We start from the raw sequence: 23,975 nt of genomic DNA, 5'->3' as shown, positions 1-23,975 counted from the left end.
AATGTACGGTACATCGTGTATGCCAGAGCAAAGGGGACAGGGCGAGACTCGTCACGGCTTGAAATCGTCCTCGTCCATCGGGCCTTCTTCATCGACGCAGGCGTCGATCCATTCAGTCGTGACGATGCGGCGGTAGCGGGGCCTGGAGGAGCAGAGGCGTCAGGACGATCAGCCGGAAGAAGCGAGAAAGCAGGACGCACTCCGAGGTGCGGTTGATGAGCTCCTTGTAGCGGTCAGGAACGAGCTTGGTGACGATGATGTGCGTGAGCTTCGGGTTTTGCAGGTCATCAGTCGCGACGCCGCCGGCTTCTTCGAATGCTGCGAGACGGAGCAAGGTCAGCTTGAGCAAGCCGTCGCAGGGTTGGGTGGCACCTCGGACGCACCGGTCTTGGCCTTTGCGAGTCTAGATGCAGAGATTGGTCAGCGAAGCGAACGGAGAATTGTGCTAAACCGAACGTACTGCGAGTCCGCAACCGTCTGCACGCGATCGGAGGCCTTCGAGCTCGGTAAGTCGTTCTTCTCGGCGCCCGCACGGGTGTCAAAGTACGCCACAAGCGGAGCGAGCGGACGCTCCGGGTCGAATGCCTTCTGGTCGTCCGCGCCAGCACCCATCCCAGGCGAAGCATCCGTCAAGCCGTCGTTGCCCAATTCGAGGGTCTCGCTGCGCGCGGAGGAATCGCCCGCTTCGAGCTCGAGATCCTCGACGTGGCCACCGAACGAGTCGGCGTCGGGCTTCTTCTCCTGCGACGAGTTCGCACCGAGGTCGAGCTTGCCGACGTCCTGGTTGATCGCATTGACGGGCGGCGCCATCGTGCCCTTGCGCGGCCAGTAGTCTTCGTACCGCGGAACGTCAGGCAGCGGCGCGTCCTCCGTCTTGACGGCTAGCACCTCGCCTTCGTCGTTCTCCGTCTCGGGGTCGTCCTCGTCATCCGCTGCGACCTCTCCGCGGTATTGCGACCAGGCTTCGGCGGCAGTGATGCGACGCGGAGGCTCCTGCGCGATGTCGGGCTTGACGTCTTCTGAGCTTTCGACCTGCATGCCGTCGTCGTCCGAGTCGGCTGCGTAGTCGGGACTCGACATCGTCTTCGGCATGGCGCGAACGAGGTAGCTGCGTGGCGCGTGCGTCAGTCAGGCGCTCTCGCCAAAGCTGAGTGAGACGTACCGCTTGTGCAACGGGAGACGGCGCCCGCGCTCGATGCTTTTGAGGACCCACTCCGGCGTGACGATGTCGACCTCCTTGCCGCCCTTCTTGTTCTTGATGCCTGCGCACAATGATCAGGGACGGAAGCTTTGCCAGACCCGCACTTCAGACGTACCTGCATACTCGGACGCCACGACGACGCGCTCTATGTCGGCAGGCGGGATCGTCTGGATGTAGTTGCCGCCGGCCTCGACGACCTTCTTCTGCACCTGCTCCTTTAGCTCGGGCGGCTTCGTCTGATGGATGTCTGCGCGAGGACCCAGGTCAGATGCCGTACGAGCGATGAGCGGCGAGACTGCGCAACGCACAGAAGACGACGCCCTCGAAGACGTCGGATGTCTTCTCGACTTCGCCGACAGCGCTCGAGACGGCCCGAGCTTTACCGCTGCGGTTGACGCGAATCGCCTTGGATTTTGAGCTAGCATACGAAGATGGGTCAGCAGGCTGGAGGCGGGCAAGTTGCGACGAAACGAACTCACGCCAAGTCGTCGCCGAACGGACGCTTCTTCGGAGCACGACGGAAAGCGAGAACGGCTGCGAGTTAAGCAGTCAGTCTTCTGTCAATGCGGTGGCACAGTCAGACTTACTCTCAAAGTCCATGGAGTCCGACAACGGATCCAGCTCGTCGCGAATTTTCGAGGCGCCTGCGAGAAGGGCTCGTCGGCTGGAAGACGGCACGGAAAGGAACGCTCCAACTTACGAGGGAAGCGAAGAGTCATGCCGGCACCGTACTCGGCTTCAAGGGACAGAGTCAGCGCGGTTCGAATGCACAGGGGAAGTCCGCGCTCACCACCCTCGACGATCTCGGCAGCCTTGATCTCGATGATGAAGGAGCTGCAGGCGGAAGCGTCAGCTCAAGCACAAGCTCGGAGCGGTTGCAGTTAAGACGCACTCTGCTGGGTCGATGAGAACATCGGGCCACTCGGTGACCGTCTCGAACCAGTCAGGGACCGACTTGGAGTCCCTGCGGTCGAACTCGATCCATTTGCCGCGCGTGTTCTCGCTGTTGCGGGAAGACGGTCAGTAACGACCGGTCGTAGCAGGGCTAGAAGGGACGCACACGATCCAGGTGTAGTCCGTCCGCGAGAGTCCCGATCCGACCTTGGCAAACGACTTGTAGCTGCGAGCGTATGGGAAGAGTGTCAGCCAGGCTCGGGCGAGCCGGGGAAGGGCGGACGTACACCTCCTTGCCATTCTTGGTTCCCCTCAAACCGACAAGGAAGGATGCGAGCCGGCCGCCGCGACTGCCTTGGCCCCAGTAGCCACCGACGATGAGCCCGTCAATCTTCTCCCCGAGCTCGTCCATGTAGTCTGCAACGAGCGCATCAGAAGAGCTTGCGGAGAAAGAGAGGAAGGTGACGCACCTGGCTTGATCTTGACCCACGAGTCCATCCGGCCGCCGAGGACGTACGTCGAGAGCGGATGCTTGCAGACGAGCCCTTCGCCGCTGCAGGAGAAGGCGTCAGCGTCGTTCAGGCGAACCGAAAGCAAGTCGGCTTACCGCTCCTCAAGGATGCGCTGCAGGTACTCGCGGATGTCGTCGATGGAAGAGCCCCTCGCGCAGTCAGCGATCTCCATGACTCCCTGCTTCTGCGTGATGACCTGCCCGAGGAGGTGCTTGCGGCGCCAGAGCGACTTTTCGATTAGCGGCGTTCCCTTTCCGCCTTTGCCCTTGATGTAGAGGATGTCGAAGACCTTGACTGCGGAGCAGGGCCCTGAGTCGAGGCCCGGACTTGAGAGGAGGATGGAACGCACAGCAGGGACGCGGATCATTCGGGCCGAAGTGCTTCGTCTCATTCGACGCGAAGGTCTTGAGATTTCCGAAGGCCATGTATTTGCCAATCTTCGGATCCCAGACGAGCATCTCGCCGTCGAGGATGACCCTGCGAGGCCGAGCTGTCAATCAGGCGTCTTTTGCGGAGGAAAGGGAAGAGCTCGGCGCACTCCTCGATGTTCTCGTTCAGGCAGTCCTGGATGAAAGGTGTGAGCGAGCCGGTGGCAGCGTCGGAGCCGTAGAGATACGTGTAGTCCTTCGACTTCCTGCGCGAACGGACATCATGTCAGCGTGTTCGTCCGACATCGTGCCCAGCAGGGAAGACTCGCCTTGACGCGTACATGTACGTGTCACCCTTCTTGTGCATCTGAATGCGCTCGCCGTCGAGCTTCTCCTCGATGATGAACTCGTCCTTCGCGTACTCGCCCTCCTCGAGCGGGCGGTTCGGATCCTGCGCAGACCTGTTGCGCCTCATCGCCTTGATCACGTCCGAGAGCGAACGCTGCGTACGCCAGCAGAGCATCGGGCGGAAGACGTGGGTAATCTTGACGGTGTGGTCCTGCGGAGCGGAAACGGTGAGCGATTGCGCCGGACCAGCCTTGGCGCCATCCGTACCTCATGCGGGATGCGGTGGTGAGGGTCAAACAGCTTGTAGCAAACCCGCTTGATGTCGGAGCAGGTGTTGAAGAGGTCCATCGCGTCCGGGTGGAGCTGGTTGAAGATGGTCTTCTCGCCCATGCCAATCTTGAGGTCTGCGGTAGCGGTCAGAATATCAGCAACGAGCTTTCAACTGCGGCATCTTGGGACTCACCACGCAGAATGATACGGATGAGCCACTTCATCTCGGCGGGCGTCATCTTCGAGACGCAGCGGCGAAGGATGCGGGCGTGCTCCGCTCTGCCAGTGTAGCTACCGTGAGTAGCTGGTCTGGAAAAGGCGAAGACGCAAGACCCACTGCATGCCCCTCTTCTGCCCGTTCGCGTCCGTGGTCGTTCCCCTCGTCTGGGACAGTTCGTCAAGCGTCTCGTTGATCTCGTCAATGGTGACATCGCTGACGGCGCGAATGACTGTCGAGCGACTCTTGATGACGTCGTAGGCGACGGCGCTGTACGAGAGCGGGTCAACGACGAGTCAAAGCCCAAGAATGAAAGTCGACGCACGCAAACTCTCCTGCCCCAGGCTGTCGACCAGCTGTCAGGCGTCGCATGCCCCTGGAAGAGGGAACGATCACGCACATCCTCCTTAGTCGGGACCTTCCAGTTGATCAGCTTGAGCGCAACGCTTGTCTTCTGCGGGAGGTCGAGAGCCTGGATAATCGCCTTGGCCAGCTTCTGTTCCTTGAGGTTGTACGTCCGCCGCCTTGTGTCGCGCTGATAAACGTGTGTCTGTCAGTCGGAAAGGCGAAGCAAAAGAAGGGCGGCTACACGCACTTCTGGCAGCATCAGGCGGATGAGAGGGTAGAGGTCCGGCCCAATCTCAGCCCTCCAGTGCTGCAGGACCCAGGATTAGTTCGCACGGTCCATATTGGTTCCCAGACCCAGCCAGAGCACGCACCGAGATGAACTGCCCGAGCAACTCGCCCTTGTATCCCGCCTTCTTGTGCTTGTTCCTCGTCGCGCTCTCGAACTGGTCGAAGAGCATGCAGAGGACGCCGAATGGCGGAGTCGTTCCATTCTCGAGCCCCGGCGGCTTCTCAATGTCGTCCGACTCGGCAAACTTGAGGCTGTCGTCCTCCTCGTCCTCATCATCGCTCCTCTGTTGGCGGGTCGCGCGTGACTTTCCGCGGCTGTGCAAGCTCGCGGACATGGCGTGCGGCGATTGAGCAAGAGCCTGCGCCTAGCGCAGTCGTACACCAAGCAGCAGGTGCGGAAGCGAGCGTGTTGGCGGGAGGCAAGCCACAAGTTGACTTTCGTCCGAGATGTCAACCAACATTTCTCTCTCGAACGGAAGCAGGGTTCACTTTTGCAGTTTCAATGCAGTGTAGAAGACGTCTTCCAGCCCAGCGGCCCGCATGCTGCGTCCAGTTGTGCAAGGTCAGCGACCTTCTCCCTCGAGAGCAGGAAGGGCTCGACGCACATCTCGCCAACCTCGTTCAGCCCCTCGACCTCCTTGGCGCAGATCTTCTCCTTTGCATCCTTGCCGAGTACCGGTCCCAGGTGACTCTTCGTCCGCACAGCCCAAGTTGCCGCTTCGTTCGGCGCGATATCGGGCGGCGGCTCGATGACTGGTCCGTCCAGCTCGCACCGTACTTGCAACGCCTTCCATTGCCATGACTTGACGACCTGGACGAAGTGATCCACGTTCGATGCAAGTCCTTCGGCGATAATCACGCCGGGATAGCTGCAGCAGCGGAAGCGAGGGTAAGCAGAGGCTGTCAGACAAGGCGAACGGTAGACGCACCCCGGCTTTGAGAGGCCCCAGAGTTCTAGCTCAGTACTCCAAGCGACGATATCCTTCCGCTTACTCGTCGCGAGCAGGTGATGCGACCACAATAAAACCGTCTTGAGCTGTAGCGGCCCGGCATCTGCGACGGAGCGCGGTCAGTAAGAAGAGGAACGAAGACACGGATTCAAGACTGACAAGGTGGCCGTGTGAGAGCAGGCGAAGGCGAGGCATGGGAATCAAAGGAGGGCGGGTGAGCGGTCAGGTATTCTTGCAGGGCGGTGAAGACGTTGAAGACGGGTAGAGGGTCGTCTGGAGGCTGTGAATCAGCATGCAGCTCAAAGGAGCGAAAGGATGCCTCGAATGCGTACCTTCGTCGTGAACTCGCTCCGAGACCTCCTCCAGCTGTCGTCGCAGTTCCGCCTGTTCGTCCCGCTCCAGCCGCAAGCAATGAAGTGATAGCTCTGGATGGGCGGGGCGTGTGCGGTACTCTGCCGTGAGCTCAATCGAGTCGGATAGTCGCAGCGAAAGGGTGGGGAGGGGAAGAGAAAGGTCGTCTAGCGCGGCGGAACCGTCGAGGACTGGCTTGAGCACGACCAGGGGGTCAGCTCAGTCGCATCAAGTGCCCGTACGAAGCGACGCGCACCTCCCAGGCCCTCCTCACTTCGTCATCGTCCCATGCGAGTTCTCCGTCGACGCAACTCGCCTGCAAGACCAGCAGCTCGTCCCTGATCTGCTCCAGTAGCATGTGCGATGCGAGGACTGCCTCCAAAGTAAGCTGCGAGCGAAGATAGGCAGGACGAGCGAATGGACGGAAGCCAAAGAGCAAGGAACAAGCAAGGAACATCTCTGCAGGCCGTGTCGGGCTGCGAAGGAATGCAATGCATGGTAATACACGAGGGAAGGGATTGATACAGCGCGACGAGCGAGATGCGTCTCAGACGAATCGCTTCGCCGCGACTTGCTCCTCCGCGACCGGCGCGTCTTCCTTGTCGTCGCCATCCCCGTCCCCGTCCTCGTCGTCCTGCTTCTCGTGCTGCGGCAACAAGTCGCCGACGCGGAGGCGGAGGAAGCCACCGAGGTCTCCGTCACCCGTCTTGACCGTCAGTTCTCTGCGAGGGGAAGCGTGTCAGCGACTGGACACGCCGTCTAGAGAGCCGCGAACGGACCTAGTCCTGTGCAAACTCTCAATCGCGTCGATGCGGTCCCTCGTCGTGTCGAGCTGAGGGGTAAGCGCGAGTCAGCAGGTATATTCGGCTGTCAAGACAGGGCTGGGAAACGCACGTCTTCCTGGAAGCCCTCGCGCGAAGCGATATCGCGGAAGACATTGAGCATGAGGCGGCTGTCGGGTCGGACGTTGTGGTAGCGGTCGATATTGATGATGTGCCAGGTGTCGAGGTCGTTCAGGAAGTCCGTCCGGGTCATCAGGTTGCGCTAGAGTACACGGCCGTCAGCAAAGGGTTGAGCCGGGTTACCGAAGTCCTTACGCACCGCTTCGCCGTATGTGACCTTGGGATCCAGGGCATCCGGAAGGACGTTCAGCAAGTCCGCCTCGATCGCCTTGTCCGTCTCTTCCTCCGTTTCGGGCTCCTCGATCTGCTTGATAGCCTGCGCGAGGAGCGGCGCGGACTCCTCCGCTTGCTTCGCAAAATGTTGGAAGAGGAGCTGTAGAGCGTGTTGGGTCAGCCGGTGTGTCGAGCGAGGCGGAGAAGAAACGCACCATCGAGCAGGACGCCCACTTCTGCTCGTCCATCACGTCATCTGCGAGAGTGAAGTGTCAGCCAAGTGCTGACCTTGGCTGACAGGGGCCGCAAGCGAAATGCACCGTCGTGCTCGGGGATCAAGCCAACCTTGGACAGCAACCACTCCTTCTCCTCCGCGACAAGGTCCTTCGCCGCCTCAATCATATCGTCCCGCTTGACGACCTTACTGAGATACGCCAGCCTGCCACCAACGAGGTCCCAGATGCGCATGCTCTCCACCCTGCTGACCGGCTTTGCGGAGGGGCAGAAACGAGGATGCGTTCCTTCGAGGTAGTCGTGCGTCTCGGAAGGGGTTAGGTCGCGGATCGAGAGGACGTGCATGCGAGTGGCTGAGCGTTTGAGGTGGGCGTAGGTGTGAAAGTTGTCGGTGAGGAAGATCATCGTGAGGACGCCGGCTTGAGACCAAGCCTCGGCTCGCTGCTGGAGCATGTGGAGGAGCGCGTGGCCATCTTCGTCGTCGTGGATGAAGTGGGCGTTCTGGACGATCAGGACAAGCGGGCGATTCCGCTTCTTACGATACCGGATCGCGACCTTCTCGAGCTTGAACAACGCCCGCTCGATGTCGAGGATCGGCCCGGCCTCGCGAGGGTCCCGTCGCTGGAAAAGACCAGCAAACGAGTCCTCATTGTACTCAAAGTCGAGCGCCTTGCCGAGACGCAGTCGGACGACTTCGGGGTCTTCGTGCGCTTCGAGCATAGCGCAGCCATCGGCCTGGTTCTCCAGCATGGCCGAGAGCAGCATGCTCGTCTTGCCCGCTCCCTTTGGCCCCATCAGGAGCAAGTCTGCGAGGTGACGGGTCAGCTGCATCAGGGTGCGAGGAGAGTGTCCGACGCACATTCGCCTGAGATTTCGCCGTTGATGACCTTGTCGATGTAGTCCTGCTCGCGCCGGCGGATGATACCCTTTTTCACAGACCCGTCTTCTTCCCGCGAGGTCGCCTGAGCCAGCTCAAGGACGGGGTCGTAGCCCTTTGCGAATGCTCGCTCCATCTTGCGAAGGACTTCCCACTTGTACCTGCGAGATTGACCTTCAGCGTCGTCCTACGATCTGTAGTCAGGATGGAAATACCAGTAATGGTAGCAGAGACCGGCTGCAGCGATGAGCAGAATGCCTAGTCGCGGGAATGAGCGGAGGAAGGAGGAAGAGCGTGTCAGCTACAGCTCGTCTGACTTGCCAGCCTTACAGACGATCTTCAAGAGTCTTCTGACTCACCGCCAGCCGTCGCTACCGCACTATCGAGCGCTGGCCGTCCCCCTCCTCCTCCTCCTCCAGGACCTCCCCCTCCAGGACCCCCTCCGCCCGACGAACCGCCTTTCTTTTCCCGCTCCTCCTCCCTCGCCTCGCCAGTCAGGTCGAGTTGGTTCTCATACTGAAAGTTCGGCGCAACGGCGTTGTTGATCAGCGTCCTTCTTGTCGAGGGCACCAAGTGGGGTGGATGGTGCAGGGGCGCAAGAGACCGCAGGAAGCGCGGGGCAGCTCGTAGCATGATAGCACAGACACCTCAGAGCAGTCCTAGCCTGCGCAATCCCGTCCACAGCGAGGTCAGCGAGGGTCACCCTCGTGGTTGTTGGCCAACCCACTCTCCATCACCTCGACTGCTCCTCGCTGCGCTCTTGTCGGGCTTGTGTGTGCTCAGACTGGTGTAGTGCACGCTGCAATGCCGTCTGACCTGAAAAAGACGGCGTACTCGCACCTCCTCCCGCAACACCACGCCGACTCGCCGTCGTCCTCATCGCCAGCGTCGTCCAGGAGCTCGTCGCCAGCGCCGCTGCCAGCCGACGACAAGCACTATGCGTTCAGTACGACGCTACGCCGCCACGAACCGGAATCCGTCGTCGACTTCTCCCACCCGCTCAGTGACCTCAAGCAGCACGTCGCAGCGCGGTTCACGGGGTACGAGCCCGTCGGGGGACAGAGCGGGGCAGGGGGAGGGCAGACAGGACCCTCAGCGTATCCTCCAGCGGCGCACGGGCACGCCGGACCCGGAGGCTACTCGCACCACCCCTTCGCACACACGACCTCCCCCCTCACACCCTCAGCCCACTATGCCTCGCAGACCATCGCACAGACGCTTTCTGCTCTCTCGACATCCGCATCCTCGGGACTCAATGTAGGGAAGGTCGGGGCGGTCCGCGAGCTGTCCGGCCCAAACGAGTTCGAGGTCGAGGCAAAGGACCCGACATGGAAGAAGTTCCTGGGCAAGTTCTACGAGGACCCGCTCATCCTGCTCCTCATGGCGAGCGCGGCGGTCAGTGCGGTTGTGGGGAACTACGACGACGCGGCGAGTATCCTGGTGGCCGTCTTCATCGTCGTGACCGGTGCGTTCCGCCCCTTCTCTGTCAGTCTCATCCGAATCTGACTGGCTGCTCGATCGCAGTCGGCTTTGTCCAGGAGCAGCGGTCAGAAAAGTCGCTGGAGGCGCTGAACCGGCTAGTGCCTCACTACTGCCACCTCATCCGGTTCGTCCTGTTGTCACTCATCTCGACGCGTCCGCTGACTGACATATGTCGTTAGGAACGGACGCAAAACGACACAACTCGCCAACGTTCTCGTTCCAGGCGACCTCGTTACCTTCCACACAGGCGACCGCATCCCCGCCGACATCCGCCTCACACAGGCTCACGGCCTCGAGATCGACGAGTCCGCATTGACGGGCGAAACTCGTCCTGCGAAGAAGCATACGGAGGCTATCACGCAGGGTACGGGAGGAATGGGGGGCTTGCCGATCAGCGAGCGGGATAACATCGCGTTCATGGGCACCCTCGTGAGGAGCGGTCGAGGAGAGGGAGTCGTGGTTGGTACGGGCGTACAGACAGAGTTTGGTGTCGTCTTCAGCATGATGCAGGAGGTGCGCTCGCTTGCTTCCACTCACCTTCGACTGCCAGGCTGACCTTCCCTTGCTCGCAGGTCGGCGACAAGAAGACCCCTCTGCAAGTCTCGATGGACGAGCTGGCGAAGAAGCTGTCAATCATCTCGTTCGGAGTAATCGGCATCATCTGCTTGATCGGTGTCATCCAGCATCGCAGCTGGCTCGAGATGTTCACGATTGGAGGTGAGCTGTCGCGACTGTTGCGCTCATTCAGCAGCGAGACTGATGATTCGCATCATAGTCTCGCTCGCCGTTGCCGCCATTCCTGAAGGTCTGCCCATCGTCGTTACCGTCACTCTCGCCCTCGGTGTCCTGCGAATGTCGAAACGGAATGCGATCGTCAAGAAGCTACCCAGTGTCGAGACGCTCGGCAGCGTCAGCGTGATATGCTCCGACAAGACTGGTACGCCCTCAAGACCTCTGCCCCCGGGCGAGGCGAAGACGCTGACCTGCTTCGTCCGCAGGTACGCTTACCACAAACGTCATGACCGTCACCAAGGCGTACTCCGTCGACCACGGCATCTTCGCCCTCGACAACGGCCCTCCCATGCTCTCGCCTGACGATTCTCGCGCCAAGATCTTCCTCATCGGCAATCTCTGCAATCACGCTCACGCCGACAAGGGCAAGTACCACGGCCAAGCGACCGAGGTCGCGCTCATGAACGCCCTCGCGACTGTCGGCCTGACCGACCAGCGCAAGTTCTTCACCCGCAAGAGCGAAGTCGCCTTCAGCTCGGAGACGAAGACGCAGTCCGTCACCGGCACTTTCCCGCACGCTCAGCCCGGCGAGCTTGACACGACATACGTCTCCGGCGCTCTCGAGGGCGTTCTCGCTCGGTGTCGGTATCATCTGCGGGAGGACAACTCGGTCGTTCCGCTCGAAGCGGGCGTTTCGAAGCTCATCCTTTCGAAGGCCATCGAGTTGGCCTCGTCCGGATTGCGAGTCGTCGCGATGGCGTACGGGCAGGATCCCGAAGCCCTCATCTTTGCGGGCTTGCAGGGGATGATGGACCCGCCTCGGCCAGGCGTGGCAGACGCCATCTCGAAGCTCAGCTCGGGCGGCATCCACGTCGTCATGATCACGGGTGACAGCGAGCAGACTGCGGTCGCTATCGCCAAGCAGCTTGGGATCCGGACGACAGGCGGGACAAGCAGGATGGGCATCTTGACGGGCAAGGAGATCGACCTTCTCAGCCAGCGGCAGCTCGCGGACCGGATAGGCGGCGTAACGGTCTTTGCGCGCACGACGCCGCGACACAAAATGGCGATCATCGAGGCGTATCAGTCGCGAGGAGCGGTGGTCGCAATGACCGGCGACGGAGGTGAGCCTTTCGATCTCCTCGTCCCTCTCCGCTTACTGGCTGACACCCTTTCACTGCAGTCAACGACGCGCCGGCGCTGAAGATGGCGGACATTGGTGTCTCGATGGGCAAAGGCGGAACGGACGTCGCGAAAGAGGCGGCAGACGTTATCCTCGTCGACGACAACTTTACAACCTTGCTGCCGGCTGTCGAGGAGGGCAAGGGTGCGTCGCGAGCTGCTCATCAGCCGGCAAGAGTGCTAATTTACCCTATCTGCAGGCATCTTCGTCAACATCCAGAACTTCCTCTGCTTCCAACTCTCCACCGCCGTTGCCGCCCTCTCCCTCATCACCCTCTCAACCGCGCTCGGCCTGCCCAATCCGCTCAACGCCATGCAGATCCTCTTCATCAACGTCATCATGGACGGCCCGCCCTCGCAATCCCTTGGTGTCGATCCCGTCGACCGCGAAGCCATGAAACGCCCGCCTCGACCCAAGTCGGCGCCCATTCTTACGCGCCGACTGATGTATCGCGTCGGCTTCTCAGCAAGCATCATCATCCTCGGCGTTCTGTTCGTCCTCGCGCGAGAACTTGGCGACGGCACCGACCTTGCGCGTGACCAGACCATGGTGCGTCAATCTCCTTCTGCCCTGCGTCCAGTTCTCGGACTGACTTCGTCTCTTCCGCAGACCTTCACCTCCTTCGTCTTCCTCGACCTCGCCTCCGCTCTTCAGAACCGTGGACTCAATGTCCCCCTCCTAACCGGCGCGCCCAACAAGATGCTCCTCCTCGCCGTCAGCGTCTCCTTCCTCGTCCAACTCTCGCTCGTCTACGTTCCTTTCCTTCAGTCCGTCTTCCAGACCCAGGCTCTCTCGCTACGGGATCTGTCGGTCCTGCTCGTTCTGGGCGGGTGCAGCATGAGCATCCATGAATGGCGGCGGCGGTACGAGCGGAAGCAGCTCGTCGAGGAGGCCTGGACGAACGCGCAGGTCGTGTAGAAGTGGTCGCATCGAGGTCTCTCATTCGCTCCCCTCGCATAGATACCCATTCGCATCGAGCAAGCATATCGAAGGTCACGGCGAGTTGCGAGATGTGCGAGAGCAAAGCGATGACGACGAAACGAAAACAGAACCTGATGATGCACGTCCGAGATGATGCGGCTCCTTTCTTCCCTCATGCTTGTGCTCAAAGCGTCGGCAGAACCTCGAGCTGGAAGTCGTCGATTTCCTGCCACTTCTGGCGAGCCTTCTCCTTACGACGCTCCGTTCCCTGGAGTGAGACGTCCGTCAGAGCGTGCGTACGATGACGCGCAGACCGGGCGCACCGAGTCATCCGGCTCGGAACTCTTCGCAGCCCGCTTCCTCGCCTTCACCTCGTTACTCGCCTCTCCTGCTGTGCGCGAGGCTGCGGCGCGCTTCTTCGTGGTGCCGCGACGACGATGGGGTGGCGAAGAGACATCTCTGTCAAGTAGGAACGTCAGCTGTGCTGGGACGCTGTTAAGCCGAGCAAGTTGCGCGCACTCGTAGTCCGTCTCGTCGTCCATAGACTCGGCCTCGTTCTCCTTAGCTCGACCAAATACCTTGCGGCGTTTCGGAAGCATCTTGACGAGCGCCTTCGACGAGATGCCGTGTTCAGGAGAGTTGGCACCCGGCTGTTCGTCGTCCTTGACGCGCTTGCGCTTCGGCGCCTTCTTCGGGCGTCCTGCGTCCTGCTCCTGGATCGCTTTCTTCGTAGCAGCGGCTTTGCCCTTTTTCGGCTTCGGAACCAAAGCAGGCGAGAGTGAGGATGCGGGGCGGACAGCATCGGTCGAAGCAGAAGCCTTGCTGAACGGCGGGTCGACGTCGGGGTCAGCGAGGGCCGCTTCATCGTTCGAGCTCGGCGCGCGCTTGCCGCTGCGGCTAGTCTCGGTATCGACTTGCGTCCGCCAGCGGTCGACTTTGGCATGGGCATCCGGCTGGCCAAACGACTGTACTTGCTGGACAATCGCATGAAGCGAAGTGAGGCGAGAGGGCGGCTGACTGTACCCTTCGGCGAGCTGATCATCTGCCTTGCTCGTGCCAGCGCGCGACAGAAGACCGGGAATGGGAGGCAAAGAATACGACGCCTGGGGAACACCCGAGAGCGTGAAGGCAGAAGGCGGCAGACCGAGAGTCGCTTGAGGTGCATCGGCAAACGCCGGAGCGTTGAAAGGCGAAGGTGCGCGCTGGATGGCCGGAGGAGCGGGATTGAGGTTCTTCGCCGAACGCTTCACCGGGTCGTGCCGCCCTGCAGCGATCGATGACCCGGCAGCGGCGTTGTCCAAGGGAGTCGGCGCCAGCAACTCGGGCGGAATCGTCGCATAGGTAAGCCCGCTGCTCGAGGACGCGGCATCAATCGAAGGCTGGCGGTCGACAGGGCGAACGGGTGACTCGGCTGCGTTTGCGGGAGGAGGACGGGTCAGCTCCTCCAAAGAGCGATAGACAGGCGTACTGACGAGAGCAACACGCACCCTGACTGGCCTTCCTCGTCTCTTCGGACGCCTTGTAGAGACCTGCACCGCCTCGTCCAGCAGTCGTGCCGGTCTTTGAAGCCATCACAGCGCCCGGGACCCTCGGCGCGCTCGGAGTCCTCGATTGAGAAAACAAACAGACTGTCGAAGACGTTGGGCTGCCCGAACGAGACCTGCGAAGCGCTAGCGAACCGGTTCCTTCGAGGCAAAGTGATGAAGAGTAGGGAGCTGTTGGAGAGTCGTGGGCGGCTGATTATGTCGGGCGGGTAGGCTTAACAGGCAGTCCTCTGTCCTTGAAGGGATGTAGCGTGGCAGCAGGCGCGATCCAGCGAAAGTGGTGAAGGTCAACCGGCGGACTTCGCTCGACAAGGAGGTTGACCTTGCACCAGCCGCCTGCGCCCTCGCTGGATCGGCATGGCAGCTTTTACCGACCGCTCGGACTGGCACACGCTGTGCGCGAAGCCTCTGTTCTCGCTCAGTGCCCCCCAACTGACCTTCCTCCTCCTCGCAGGTCTCTCTCCATTCCTTTCCCAAACGCCGACAATGCGACTCTCGTGAAGCGCGTGATCGAGGTGGACAGGGTGCTACGGCCGTCAGAGCTGTCGCGGGAACTATCGGTCGAGGGGAGCGATCTCAAAGCGTGCGTTTCTCCTTCTCTCCCTCCCCCTCAGGCTTGTCTGAGCTGTTTCCTCCCTTTCTGCAGCACTCTGCGGGCAGCGACTGTTGCACAAGCACGTGTTGCACTTGACCACCTCTTCTCCGACATCCAGCTCGTCGTGCAGACAATGCACAAGTTTGGTCCACCTGAAGTGGTTGGGCAGAAGGTGGAGAAGGCTGCACCAGATGCGACGTCGCTGGAGGTTGGAATGATGGGCAGCTGGGAGGGCGTCAAGCAGTGAGCAGAGCCGGGTGTTCTCTCATTAGCTCATCTCCTTGCGTCTTGCCTCATCCTCCCTCCCTTCGTTCTTCTCTGCCTCTCTTGATCCGTTGGCATCTCTACCGCATGCCCCTCTACTGTGTCTGTTCTGTACATAATGCAAACACTGATAGTTGTGCGGCTGAAAGCTTGCGAGAGCATGCTCCCTTCGCTGGGTTCCACCTTTTCCTTCCTTCTGACAGACAGGGGCAACCAGGGGATGACTGGAAATTTTTCTGGTCTCCCTGTGAATGTATGCGGGGCATGCGCGTGCCAGTGATTGGCCAAGCGAGGCGAGCAGGCTTTGTTCCCTTTCTCCCTCTTTCCGCTCACTTCGCCAGCACCCACCTCGGTCAACCGCCCTCTGACCTGCCTCGGTTGGTTACGCCAGCCTGCTAGATGGCAGTCGCGGTGCACTCACGGCACCGCGCGGTGTCTGTAGTGTCTGGCACAGCGCCTCAGGCGGTCAACCACAAGGGGACTCTGTCTGGCAGTTCGCGGACTGCAGCGGACTTACCGCAGTCAGGCCCGCCCACACCCTCAAGGAAAGGCAAGGAGAAGGTCTGTACCGGATCTGACGTTGACGCGAGGCGTGAAGAGGAGGAGGAAGAGGGAGGAGGAGGCTCGACCTCTCATCACATGCGAGATGCGCAGGCGATGCCCAATGGCACTAAGCAGGTACATTGGCACTTTTTGTATCCATATAGCCCTGACACAGGCTCACCGGCGCCCTCCGTCACTCTTCACCTCCTCCCCTCCTCATCCCCACCTGTCAAAGTCCTCCAAGTCCAAGGAGGTGCTAGATCTGACGCTCGACGACTCGGACGACGACGATGGAGCTGTGGCGCTGCGCGTGCGTCTCCGGCGCCTCTCTCGTGCCGTACGACGCCTCACACTCGTCTTCATCTGTGCACAGCCCCCCTCACGGCCCGGGAACAACGTCTTCGACTCTGGACGTCGTACAGGCGGCTCATATACGCCTCGACAAGCTTCTCCACCTCAGAGAAGTCCAGCGCAGACGCCGCGTGACGGTCAGCCGCCGCCCTCGCCGCCCGAATCTCGACGGTCGCCAGCTCGAGCGAAGAAGGAGTCGCTTAGCCCGCTCAAGGCGACAGAACAGCTCGCTGCCACGGTCGAGGTGCGTTCAAGCATTGTATTCAGCACTGCATACAAGTCTGACACCGTTTGCTGTAGCAGTCCCCCGTCGCCAACCCTCACCTCCCTTCTCCTCGTCAGTCTCCCGCTCCTCCGCCCGCTCCCATTCCCGCTCCAGCGCCAGGTCCGTCAGCCGCACAGTCACCTCCCTCACCTGTCCGTGCAGGTCGACGGCGTCGCAGGATCCTCCCGCCAGAGCAGCGTCTGCAGGTCAAGAACCACCGATGCCGCATTCCGCCTCCTCCGCCGCCTTTGCCCGCCCGCGCAAACCTCGCAGACCTCGCGCTCCCTTTTCTCCTGTCTCGTCATCCCCACATCCCTCTTGTCCGCCCTTACACACGGCACCACCATCACTCGTCGCGCTCCGCAAGCCCCGCCGAGTCCCGCACGACCACGCCTGTCCAACCTCCGCCCGAAGCCGGCCCTTCGTCCATCGCGAAATCGTCTCGCGTAGGTCTCATCGACTCGTCCGACCTGCACTGGGCCGAGATCTGGCCCGCCGTCGCCGACATGCCGCATCTCGAGGGTTCGGACGTCGAGTCTGACGGAAACGAGCGCGTCTTTCGCCGCGACCGCAACCCCGAATACTTCGACACCCTCTCCATCCCCTCGCTCCTACCCGGACGCCCGCTTGCGCCCGCACAGTTCGTCCCGTGGGCGCTCGATGCGAACAACCGCAACAAGCCGGGGATGCTCCCGAACCCTTACCGTCACAATGATATGGACGCCGAGGACGACCGACGGGCGCAGGCGAAGCGGGAGAAGCTCGAGCGGCGCGCGAGCGAGTCGCGCAGGCGGGAGAAGGGAAAGGGACGGGCTGCAGACTCGGACGACGAGATGATGCCGCCGCCGCCGCCGAGCAAGAAGCAGAGGCGCTCACCGAGGAACGAGACCGAGGCGGAGCTGCAGGCTCGACTCCGTCGCCGGCTCGAAATCGACGACGACACCGACGCCGAAGACGAGGCAGAGGCTAACTCCCGCCCGACGATCGGCTTCGAGACGCTCGCCATCGCTGTCCTCGACCAGCAGCGCGCCAAGCGCAAGATGCGTCGTGCGATGGGCAAGGACCCCGACGAGTCGACCGACGACGAGCAGTGACCGTCCCCACTCATTGCTTCCCTTTTCGCCTTCTTTTCGCCTTCCCCCCTTCTCCTCGCTTCCTTTTCTCCTGTTGTTGATTCAGGCTGTGCCACGGTTTTGTTCCCTTAGTTCTGCCGCAGTCCCGTGTTGTAGACTCTACCGCCGCAGCATTCCTCGCACGCATTTCTCGCACGCATTCCTCGCACGCAACCTGCACACGCTTTGCCTCACTCTCAGCGCTCTCCTGCGACGATACAATTCGAGAAAGGACTCCATCATTGCTCGCTACCGCAGTTTGTCCTCCAGCCGCACGCCCAGGTTCTCCGAGACGTCCATGCCCAAGCGCTGCATCTTCTCTTTCTGGACGCGATCGGTCTGCAGCTTCCGGAGTTCCTCGAGTCGAGAGCGGTCCATCAGCTGCTCGCTTGATGCGGCTGCTGAGCGGCGCTGGGATGACTTGGCGGCTACAAGCGAGGGCGAGAGTCAGTACAGAGTCGAGAGCGGAACGGAAGGATTGAGCGGACCTTCGAGATCCTTCATGAAATCGTACGAGTCGCTTTTCTCGACTGTCTCGCCCATCCGTACAGCCGTCATCCGCTGCTCGTACTGCTTGATGTCGTAGTACTTCTCGTTCGGCAGCGTTCCCGTGTTGTAGTCCTGCGAGCGAGCGAAGTCAGCGCAAGTCCCTAGAGACGCTTGAGAGAGCTACAGTAGACGCACCTCCATGAACTGCTTGAAGATCTCCTTTTCCTTCGCCTTGGACAGAGTCTCCGGATTGAGCATCTTCTCGCCGATCAGCCAGGCGTGGAATTCGTCGCTCTTCGTGTAGATGTCTGCAACGAGATGTTAGACCATCACGAGAGGGGTCGGAAGAGTGTCAAGACCGCACCAGCCTCCGTCAAGATGCCGTGTTTCCCCCATTCGACCGTCGCGAGTCCCGCCTTTGTCCGCTTCTTCTCCTCGCGCTGCTCCCGATGGCGTCAGCAATCGCTTTCCGAGGGGGAATGGAATGAAGCGCACCTTGGCCCGCCGTGCCTTCTTCTCCTCCCTCCGCCTCCTCCGCTCATCCTTGTCGTCCCTATCTCGCGAGCCATGCCGCTTCCGCCTGTGTCTCCGATCCCGCGAGTCGTCGCTCTCGGACCCAGAAGAGTATGAGCGCGACCTGCTTCGGCTCCTGCGCCGCGAAGACCGCTCGTCGTGCCTCCACCGCCGGTCCCTCGACCTTGACCTGGACCTTGAGCGGTCCTCCTCGCCTCGCCTGCTGCGCCGATGCCTATCCCTGCTCCTACTCCGACTCCTGCTCCGCTCTCGCTCCTTGCCCCGCTCGCGCCGGTCCTCCCTCTCCCTTCGCCCAGCTTCATCAGTTTCGCGACGTCGAGGGGAACGACTCCTGCGGCGTTCGTCTCGGTCGCGGTCGCGGTCGTCTCGACGGGACGTGTGACGAGAGCTCGAATGGTAAGAGCGCTCAGAGCGGCGGTCGGGGCTGGGTGAGCGTGGCATGGCGAGCTGTCCAAGAGCAAGCCTGGTTCGTCGAGGGTGCGCCTCTTCCACTCACATCTTTCGGGTGTCAACGGCTGTGGAGAGCCCCACTGGATCCTCTCGACTCGCCTAGACCGCATTCTCTCGCCCGCAAGCCGCAAACCTCGACTTGCCTTCCCACCTCCTCGACGGCGGACTCGCGAACTCGGTTTGACTAATCGACGTCGAACTTGCTGCTCTGACTCGACGAAGATCTACACTGCTCGTGTTGGTCAGCCCTCCGCCAACGAGCCAACTTCATACGCTCGCCTGTCCTGCTCGCGCTCCTCGACTTTCCTGCTTCCTCCAACAATGGTTCGTCCAGTACACACTCTTCCAAGGCAGTTTCACCGCTCACAACTAGTTCCGCAGGCGTCGAACTTGCCGAAGATCTCGCACGTCCTCGAACTTTGCCTTTGTGCGTCGTGCCCTCTGTTCCTTGCGCGGCATTCTCACTCTTCTGGTCACAGATGCCCGCAACCTCTCTGCCTCCGTCCACTTCTACTCCAAGACTCTGCGCCTCGGCGAGCCCTTCCTCAACTCGGAGCGCATGGCCGGCTTCTCGCTCGGCTCGACCACCCTCCTCCTCTTCCAGCGTGGCAAGACCTTCGACGACAGCGTCATGCCCAACGACCGCGGGCTCATACCTGGACATGGACTTGCTCCGACGGCAGAAAGCGACAAGGTCAAACTCAAGACGCACTTTGCGTTGGCGGTTGAGAAGAACGAGGAGATCGAGGAGTGGGAGCAGGAGTTCAAGGAGAAGGAGGTCAAGATCCTGGGCAAGGTGGAGTGGCCAAAGGGCGGAAAGAGTCTGTACTTTGCGGACCCGGACGGGCATGTAGGCGAGCTTGCGGCGCGCGGAATCTGGCCGCACTGGTAACGATCTCGTTCCCGCTCTCGGTTCTCGTGTGTTATCACAAAGCTCGAAGTAGTCTATGCGATGCGAATGTTGCGATATCTGCGTGCCTTGGTTTGCCGAGAGATCCATCCTCAGACCTCGAGCAGCATCTCCTCCTCGTCCTCCTCCGGCTGTTGAACGAGAGCCCAGTCAGTCTTGCGCTTGGTCGATGCAACGGAGGAGTACGTACCTGCATCCGACTCAACGGCACGTTGTGATGCTGTGGCCGCTCGTCCTCCTTCTCCTCCTGCGCCTCCCGCTGCTCAACGACCTCCTTTACCTCCTCCTCCCCCTTCGCCTCCTCCGCCGGCGCCTCCTGATGTTGCACAAAGTTCGAGTTGTTCTCAAACGACGGCGCAGGGGGCAAATCCGCCGGATCCGTCTGCGCATCAACCTCTTCCAACGCCGTCTCCGGTCCTTCATCCCGCATCAACAAATTCACCAGTCGAACCATCGCTTCCTTCACAGCCGGCACCGCCTCCTTCGAGTGCGCCTCCTTAATCACGGGGTAGACGCCCCGCTTGCGCATCGCTTCCCGGTTTGATCGGTTCGTGGCGAGCAGGACGAGGGTCTCGACGAGGATTGTGCGGATTTGGGGGTCGGATTCGCGAGTCTTGTCGGAGGGGAGCAGCTGAAGTTCAGCGGGGAGCTCGTCGAGGACCTGCGTCGGTAGTCGCGTCAGTTCGAAACGATTGATGCGAGGAAGGACGAGACGCACGTCGATGTCGAACTCTTCGTTTCCGCAGAGAGGCAAAAGCAACTGAACGAGCAAGTCGATGCAGCCTTCCTCAGCCGGCCCGTCGTTCGAAGGCGCAACAAGCCGGGTGTGTCCAGCCTTCTCGAACGCGGCGTTCCTGCGAATCCAGCGAAGCTAGTAAGCACGAGCAGCGACCGATAAGCTTAGGCGCGGACGTACTTGATGGTCGACGCGACGCCGCCCCGTCGGATTGTTGAGGGGTGCTCGGTGAAGGAGATGATTTTGGCGAGGGGTGGCTCGACTGATCGGTCGGGCGTGGCGAGGAGGAAAGCACGGCCTTGGGGAAGCTGCGAAAGCGCTCAAGGGCGTCAGGACGTTGGGAGAATGGAGCTGAGTAGCGAAGGGAGAACGCACAAGGGAGACGTTGGCAAAGACAGAGGCGAGAAAGTCGTAGTTGGCGTTCGGGTTGTACTTCTTGCCCTCTCCGCGCAAGAAAACCTCAAGCAGCAAGTCAAGCGCCGCAATCTCATCCTCGCCTTCCGTTCCTCCCGCCGCCTCGCCTTCGCCCGTCGAAGCCTTTGAACCGACGGGTACTCGCAGGCCGAGGATCTGGCGCGAGACCGAGTCGAGCTTTGACATGTTGGAGAGGAGCATGCAGGCGAGATCGGAGAGGAGGGCTTTCTCGTCCTGCAGCGATACAACAAGCGATTCAGCATCAACTGCGCAGGAGAAACGGGGACGAGACGCACAACGATGAGCCTGACGAGACCCGTAACGAAGCCCGGCAGCTTATGCAGTCGCTGGACGACCTCGAGCATGCTGGAGAGGTTGATCAGGGCGGAGATGGCATCGTGTGCGATGAGCTGAGCAAGGGAGGAGGAGGCAAAGGTCAGTCTCGCACGCCGACTCCAGCCTGTACCGCCGCTCTGGCAGCTCAGAACCCTTGATATACTCCTCCCGCCCACGAACAACGCCCAGGACTGTGTGCTCACCTCGTTGTCAGCGCACATGGTCGCGATCTGCTCGACATGGCTGTCGCGGAGGAACAGTTTGCGTTCGGGCGCATCGGGAGCGGTGTATGGGCTGCGTGCAGTGACTTTCTGTCAGCAAGCGAGCCCTTCTCGAGCGAGCGAGCGGTGCTCACAGGAGGGTCGCAAGGGCAATGCGGCGTACTGGCGCCTGGGCGTCCGCGAGGAATTGGAACAGCTCGAGAAGCTGCGAGTCGGTCTGTTGTGCCATTGTAGAGCCTGTCTAGCCAGCCGCAGCCCCAGCAAGAGCGAGTGAATGCGTTGAGCTCGTCGTCGTCGAGGAGAGGAAGACTTGGTCTCTGAGTGTCGCCCTCTCGCTCGAACAAAGGCTCAGACAGGCTCAGCGACACGCCAGAACAGCGCACGATGGCATTCAACCAGCAACCCATCGCGCTCCTCTCCGTCTACGACAAGACCGGCCTCCTCCCGCTCGCCCAGGGACTCGCTGATGCCGGCGTCCGCCTCCTCGGCTCGGGCGGCACCGCCAAGGCCATCCGCAACGCTGGCATGAAGATCGAGTGAGGCGCGCGTCTTTGCCGGGCACCACGAGCGACGGGGAGGGCTCAGCGAGATGTGGGGAGGTAGTCAACGGGGCGAGGAGCGTGAGGACGGCCGCGCTGACGGGTTGTGGTGCTGTGCAGGGACGTGTCAGACATCACCAAGGCGCCCGAGATGCTCGGCGGCCGCGTCAAGACGCTGCACCCGGCCGTCCACGGAGGTTCGTCTTCCCTCGTCCCCGACAATTTTCTATCGGCGCGCGCTAATCACGGTCCCCGCAGGTATCCTCGCCCGCAACATCCCGTCCGACGCTTCCGACCTCGAGGCGCAGAAGATTGCGCCGATCAACGTCGTCGTCTGCAACCTCTACCCGTTCAACGAGACCATCGCCCGCATCCCTCCCCCTTCCATCCCCGAGGCCGTCGAGGAGGTCGACATTGGAGGCGTCACCCTCCTCCGTGCCGCCGCCAAGAACCATGACCGCGTCGTCATCCTCTCGGACCCGAAGGACTACGACGAGTTCCTCGCTCAGTGGAAGGCCGGCAATGGCCAGGTCTCGGAGGAGTTCCGCCAGCGCATGGCCGTCAAGGTGCGTAGCGAGGGCCTTGTCGACGACGCTTGCAAGCTGAACGTCTCCCTCTGCAGGCCTTCTCGCACACCGCTGCCTACGACACCTCCATCTCCAACTACTTCCGCCGGCAATACGTCTCAGCCGACGGTCTCGCCGACGCCCCTGCCGACAAGAAGGCAGACCTCACTGAGCGCGTCCAGCAGCTCACCCTCCGCTACGGCGCCAACCCGCATCAGAAGCCCGCCCAGGCGTACGTGACCGAGGGCAAGCTTCCCTTCACCGGTGCGTCCTGTCACTTTCTCGCCTCGTTGAGCTCTTTGCGCTGACGGTTCTTTCTTGTTACTGCCACGGTACAGTCCTCTCCGGTTCGCCCGGCTACATCAACCTCCTCGACGCCTTGAACTCGTACGCTCTCGTCCATGAGCTCTCGCGCGCCTTCACGCCCGCCAAGGCCGCCGCCGCCTCGTTCAAGCACGTCTCGCCCGCTGGCGCAGCCGTTGAGACCAAGCTCACCGAGGCGGACGTCAAGGTGTTCGACGTTGACGGCGTTGGCGAGCTTTCGCCTATCGCCTCGGCTTACGCTCGTGCTCGCGGTGCGTTCTGCTGCGGCCCTCCTTCTCGAGTACTCGCTGACAATTGTGTACGACGCAGGTGCCGACCGCATGTCCTCCTTCGGCGACTTCATCGCTCTCTCCCACACCTGCGATGTCCCGACCGCCAAGATCATCTCGCGCGAGGTCTCGGACGGCATCATCGCTCCCGGCTACGAGCCCGAGGCGCTCGACATTCTCAAGAAGAAGAAGGGCGGAAAGTACTGCGTTCTCCAGGTTTGTCCCCCTCTTCCGCTGCGAGTTGGGCAGCGCTGACGAGCATGTGGCCGCACAGATGGACCCGTCGTACAACCCTGGTACGCAGGAGACTCGCCAGGTCTACGGCATCACGCTCGAGCAGCGCCGCAACGATGCCAAGATCGACGCCGAGACGTTCGGCAACATCGTCTCGAAGAACAAGAACGTGCGTCTCGACCTCGCTATTCGCATTTCCAGCCGTTTGCTGATCACGGAGGTTCTCGCAGCTCTCGCCTGAGGCTCTCACGGACTTGATCGTCGCGACCACCGCGCTCAAGTACACGCAGTCCAACTCGGTCTGCTTCGCGTACAACGGCGGCACGATCGGTCTCGGCGCTGGCCAGCAGTCGCGCATCCACTGCACGCGCCTCGCAGGCTCCAAGGCCGACGCTTGGTGGCTGCGACACCACCCGCGCGTACTGTCCTTCAAGTGGCGCAAGGGCATCAAGCGCGCCGACCGCTCGAACGGCACCGACGTCTTTGTCACGGGCGAGATCTTCGACTCTGACCCTGCCGGTTCGGAGCGCAAGGAGTGGGAGTCGCTGTTCGAGCAGGGACAGGTGCCCGAGCCGCTGTCGGCCGAGGAGAAGAAGCAGTGGTTCGAGGAGATCAAGGGCAAGGTGTCGCTCTCGAGCGACGCGTTCTTCCCCTTCCCCGACAACGTCTGGCGAGCGACGAGGAGCGGCGTCGGCCACTTTGCGGCGCCGAGCGGGTCCGTCATGGACGAAAAGGTCATCGAGACGGCCGACGAGAGCAACGCCGTCTACGTCTTCACCAACCTTCGGTGCGTGCGCACTGCCTCTCCTCCTGGAACCGTTGAGCTGACGCGTCTGCCTCCCGTGTGCAGCCTCTTCACCCACTAAGCGACTTCGCTCCTTCTCTGCCCCTCATCTCCCGGCCTCCTTCTCTATAGCCATCGTCATCCCGCAGTGCATCGTTTCAACAGCAGTTTGTAGCGATTCAACCCGTCCTCATGGAAAGGACT

General features: G+C 61.4%; 11 protein-coding genes across 11 annotated transcripts; 5 read left to right on the top strand and 6 right to left on the bottom strand.

The window, feature by feature from the left end:
* Positions 1–51: 51 nt before the first annotated feature.
* RHTO_04829 (DNA ligase) lies at positions 52–4,781 on the bottom strand (the record flags this gene model as incomplete). Its single annotated transcript, XM_016418493.1, has 26 exons — positions 52–142; positions 201–318; positions 384–403; positions 461–1,108; positions 1,163–1,262; positions 1,317–1,448; positions 1,510–1,619; positions 1,681–1,735; positions 1,789–1,845; positions 1,902–1,937; positions 1,992–2,035; positions 2,094–2,204; positions 2,262–2,321; positions 2,383–2,512; positions 2,566–2,648; positions 2,703–2,901; positions 2,957–3,084; positions 3,146–3,241; positions 3,305–3,534; positions 3,591–3,727; positions 3,787–3,872; positions 3,931–4,080; positions 4,136–4,155; positions 4,211–4,345; positions 4,406–4,465; positions 4,530–4,781. 26 exons carry the CDS (start codon positions 4,779–4,781, stop codon positions 52–54), a joined length of 3,288 nt encoding a protein of 1,095 aa, XP_016275769.1.
* Positions 4,782–4,931: 150 nt separating this feature from the next.
* RHTO_04828 (DUF1115 domain containing protein) lies at positions 4,932–6,105 on the bottom strand (the record flags this gene model as incomplete). The annotated part of the gene is made up of 6 exons (XM_016418492.1): positions 4,932–4,989; positions 5,052–5,315; positions 5,376–5,499; positions 5,556–5,669; positions 5,729–5,942; positions 6,004–6,105. The coding sequence occupies 6 exons, from the start codon at positions 6,103–6,105 to the stop codon at positions 4,932–4,934; spliced, it is 876 nt and encodes a 291-aa protein (XP_016275768.1).
* A 189-nt stretch (positions 6,106–6,294) lies between these two features.
* Positions 6,295–8,606, bottom strand: RHTO_04827 (uncharacterized protein; the record flags this gene model as incomplete). The annotated part of the gene is made up of 9 exons (XM_016418491.1): positions 6,295–6,469; positions 6,527–6,579; positions 6,642–6,791; positions 6,849–7,022; positions 7,078–7,118; positions 7,183–7,902; positions 7,956–8,134; positions 8,189–8,231; positions 8,333–8,606. The coding sequence occupies 9 exons, from the start codon at positions 8,604–8,606 to the stop codon at positions 6,295–6,297; spliced, it is 1,809 nt and encodes a 602-aa protein (XP_016275767.1).
* Positions 8,607–8,777: 171 nt separating this feature from the next.
* RHTO_04826 (calcium-transporting ATPase) lies at positions 8,778–12,288 on the top strand (the record flags this gene model as incomplete). The annotated part of the gene is made up of 9 exons (XM_016418490.1): positions 8,778–9,438; positions 9,498–9,579; positions 9,635–9,968; positions 10,028–10,172; positions 10,231–10,392; positions 10,454–11,311; positions 11,371–11,514; positions 11,570–11,919; positions 11,980–12,288. The coding sequence occupies 9 exons, from the start codon at positions 8,778–8,780 to the stop codon at positions 12,286–12,288; spliced, it is 3,045 nt and encodes a 1,014-aa protein (XP_016275766.1).
* Positions 12,289–12,475: 187 nt separating this feature from the next.
* Positions 12,476–13,863, bottom strand: RHTO_04825 (uncharacterized protein; the record flags this gene model as incomplete). Its single annotated transcript, XM_016418489.1, has 4 exons — positions 12,476–12,559; positions 12,615–12,750; positions 12,811–13,702; positions 13,779–13,863. The coding sequence occupies 4 exons, from the start codon at positions 13,861–13,863 to the stop codon at positions 12,476–12,478; spliced, it is 1,197 nt and encodes a 398-aa protein (XP_016275765.1).
* Positions 13,864–14,192: 329 nt separating this feature from the next.
* On the top strand, positions 14,193–14,677 carry RHTO_04824 (EKC/KEOPS complex, subunit Pcc1; the record flags this gene model as incomplete). The annotated part of the gene is made up of 3 exons (XM_016418488.1): positions 14,193–14,230; positions 14,290–14,418; positions 14,482–14,677. The coding sequence occupies 3 exons, from the start codon at positions 14,193–14,195 to the stop codon at positions 14,675–14,677; spliced, it is 363 nt and encodes a 120-aa protein (XP_016275764.1).
* Positions 14,678–15,333: 656 nt separating this feature from the next.
* On the top strand, positions 15,334–16,947 carry RHTO_04823 (uncharacterized protein; the record flags this gene model as incomplete). The annotated part of the gene is made up of 4 exons (XM_016418487.1): positions 15,334–15,372; positions 15,473–15,547; positions 15,611–15,832; positions 15,892–16,947. 4 exons carry the CDS (start codon positions 15,334–15,336, stop codon positions 16,945–16,947), a joined length of 1,392 nt encoding a protein of 463 aa, XP_016275763.1.
* A 267-nt stretch (positions 16,948–17,214) lies between these two features.
* Positions 17,215–18,429, bottom strand: RHTO_04822 (nucleic acid binding protein; the record flags this gene model as incomplete). The annotated part of the gene is made up of 5 exons (XM_016418486.1): positions 17,215–17,393; positions 17,454–17,586; positions 17,650–17,762; positions 17,819–17,894; positions 17,950–18,429. The coding sequence occupies 5 exons, from the start codon at positions 18,427–18,429 to the stop codon at positions 17,215–17,217; spliced, it is 981 nt and encodes a 326-aa protein (XP_016275762.1).
* Positions 18,430–18,759: 330 nt separating this feature from the next.
* On the top strand, positions 18,760–19,330 carry RHTO_04821 (Glyoxalase/bleomycin resistance protein/dioxygenase; the record flags this gene model as incomplete). The annotated part of the gene is made up of 3 exons (XM_016418485.1): positions 18,760–18,762; positions 18,820–18,865; positions 18,918–19,330. The coding sequence occupies 3 exons, from the start codon at positions 18,760–18,762 to the stop codon at positions 19,328–19,330; spliced, it is 462 nt and encodes a 153-aa protein (XP_016275761.1).
* A 110-nt stretch (positions 19,331–19,440) lies between these two features.
* On the bottom strand, positions 19,441–21,284 carry RHTO_04820 (protein Hgh1; the record flags this gene model as incomplete). Its single annotated transcript, XM_016418484.1, has 8 exons — positions 19,441–19,479; positions 19,539–20,009; positions 20,067–20,202; positions 20,265–20,392; positions 20,460–20,732; positions 20,795–20,908; positions 21,038–21,128; positions 21,190–21,284. The coding sequence occupies 8 exons, from the start codon at positions 21,282–21,284 to the stop codon at positions 19,441–19,443; spliced, it is 1,347 nt and encodes a 448-aa protein (XP_016275760.1).
* A 155-nt stretch (positions 21,285–21,439) lies between these two features.
* Positions 21,440–23,853, top strand: RHTO_04819 (phosphoribosylaminoimidazolecarboxamide formyltransferase / IMP cyclohydrolase; the record flags this gene model as incomplete). The annotated part of the gene is made up of 9 exons (XM_016418483.1): positions 21,440–21,591; positions 21,715–21,791; positions 21,853–22,160; positions 22,217–22,424; positions 22,499–22,735; positions 22,794–22,969; positions 23,028–23,156; positions 23,218–23,774; positions 23,838–23,853. The coding sequence occupies 9 exons, from the start codon at positions 21,440–21,442 to the stop codon at positions 23,851–23,853; spliced, it is 1,860 nt and encodes a 619-aa protein (XP_016275759.1).
* Positions 23,854–23,975: the final 122 nt, after the last annotated feature.

Source organism: Rhodotorula toruloides (assembly GCF_000320785.1).
Source record: "Rhodotorula toruloides NP11 unplaced genomic scaffold Scaffold3, whole genome shotgun sequence".
NCBI classification, from domain to species: Eukaryota; Fungi; Basidiomycota; class Microbotryomycetes; order Sporidiobolales; family Sporidiobolaceae; genus Rhodotorula; species Rhodotorula toruloides.
The sequence above is the reverse complement of the archived record's forward strand: the minus strand, read 5'-3'. Positions and strand labels throughout refer to the sequence as shown.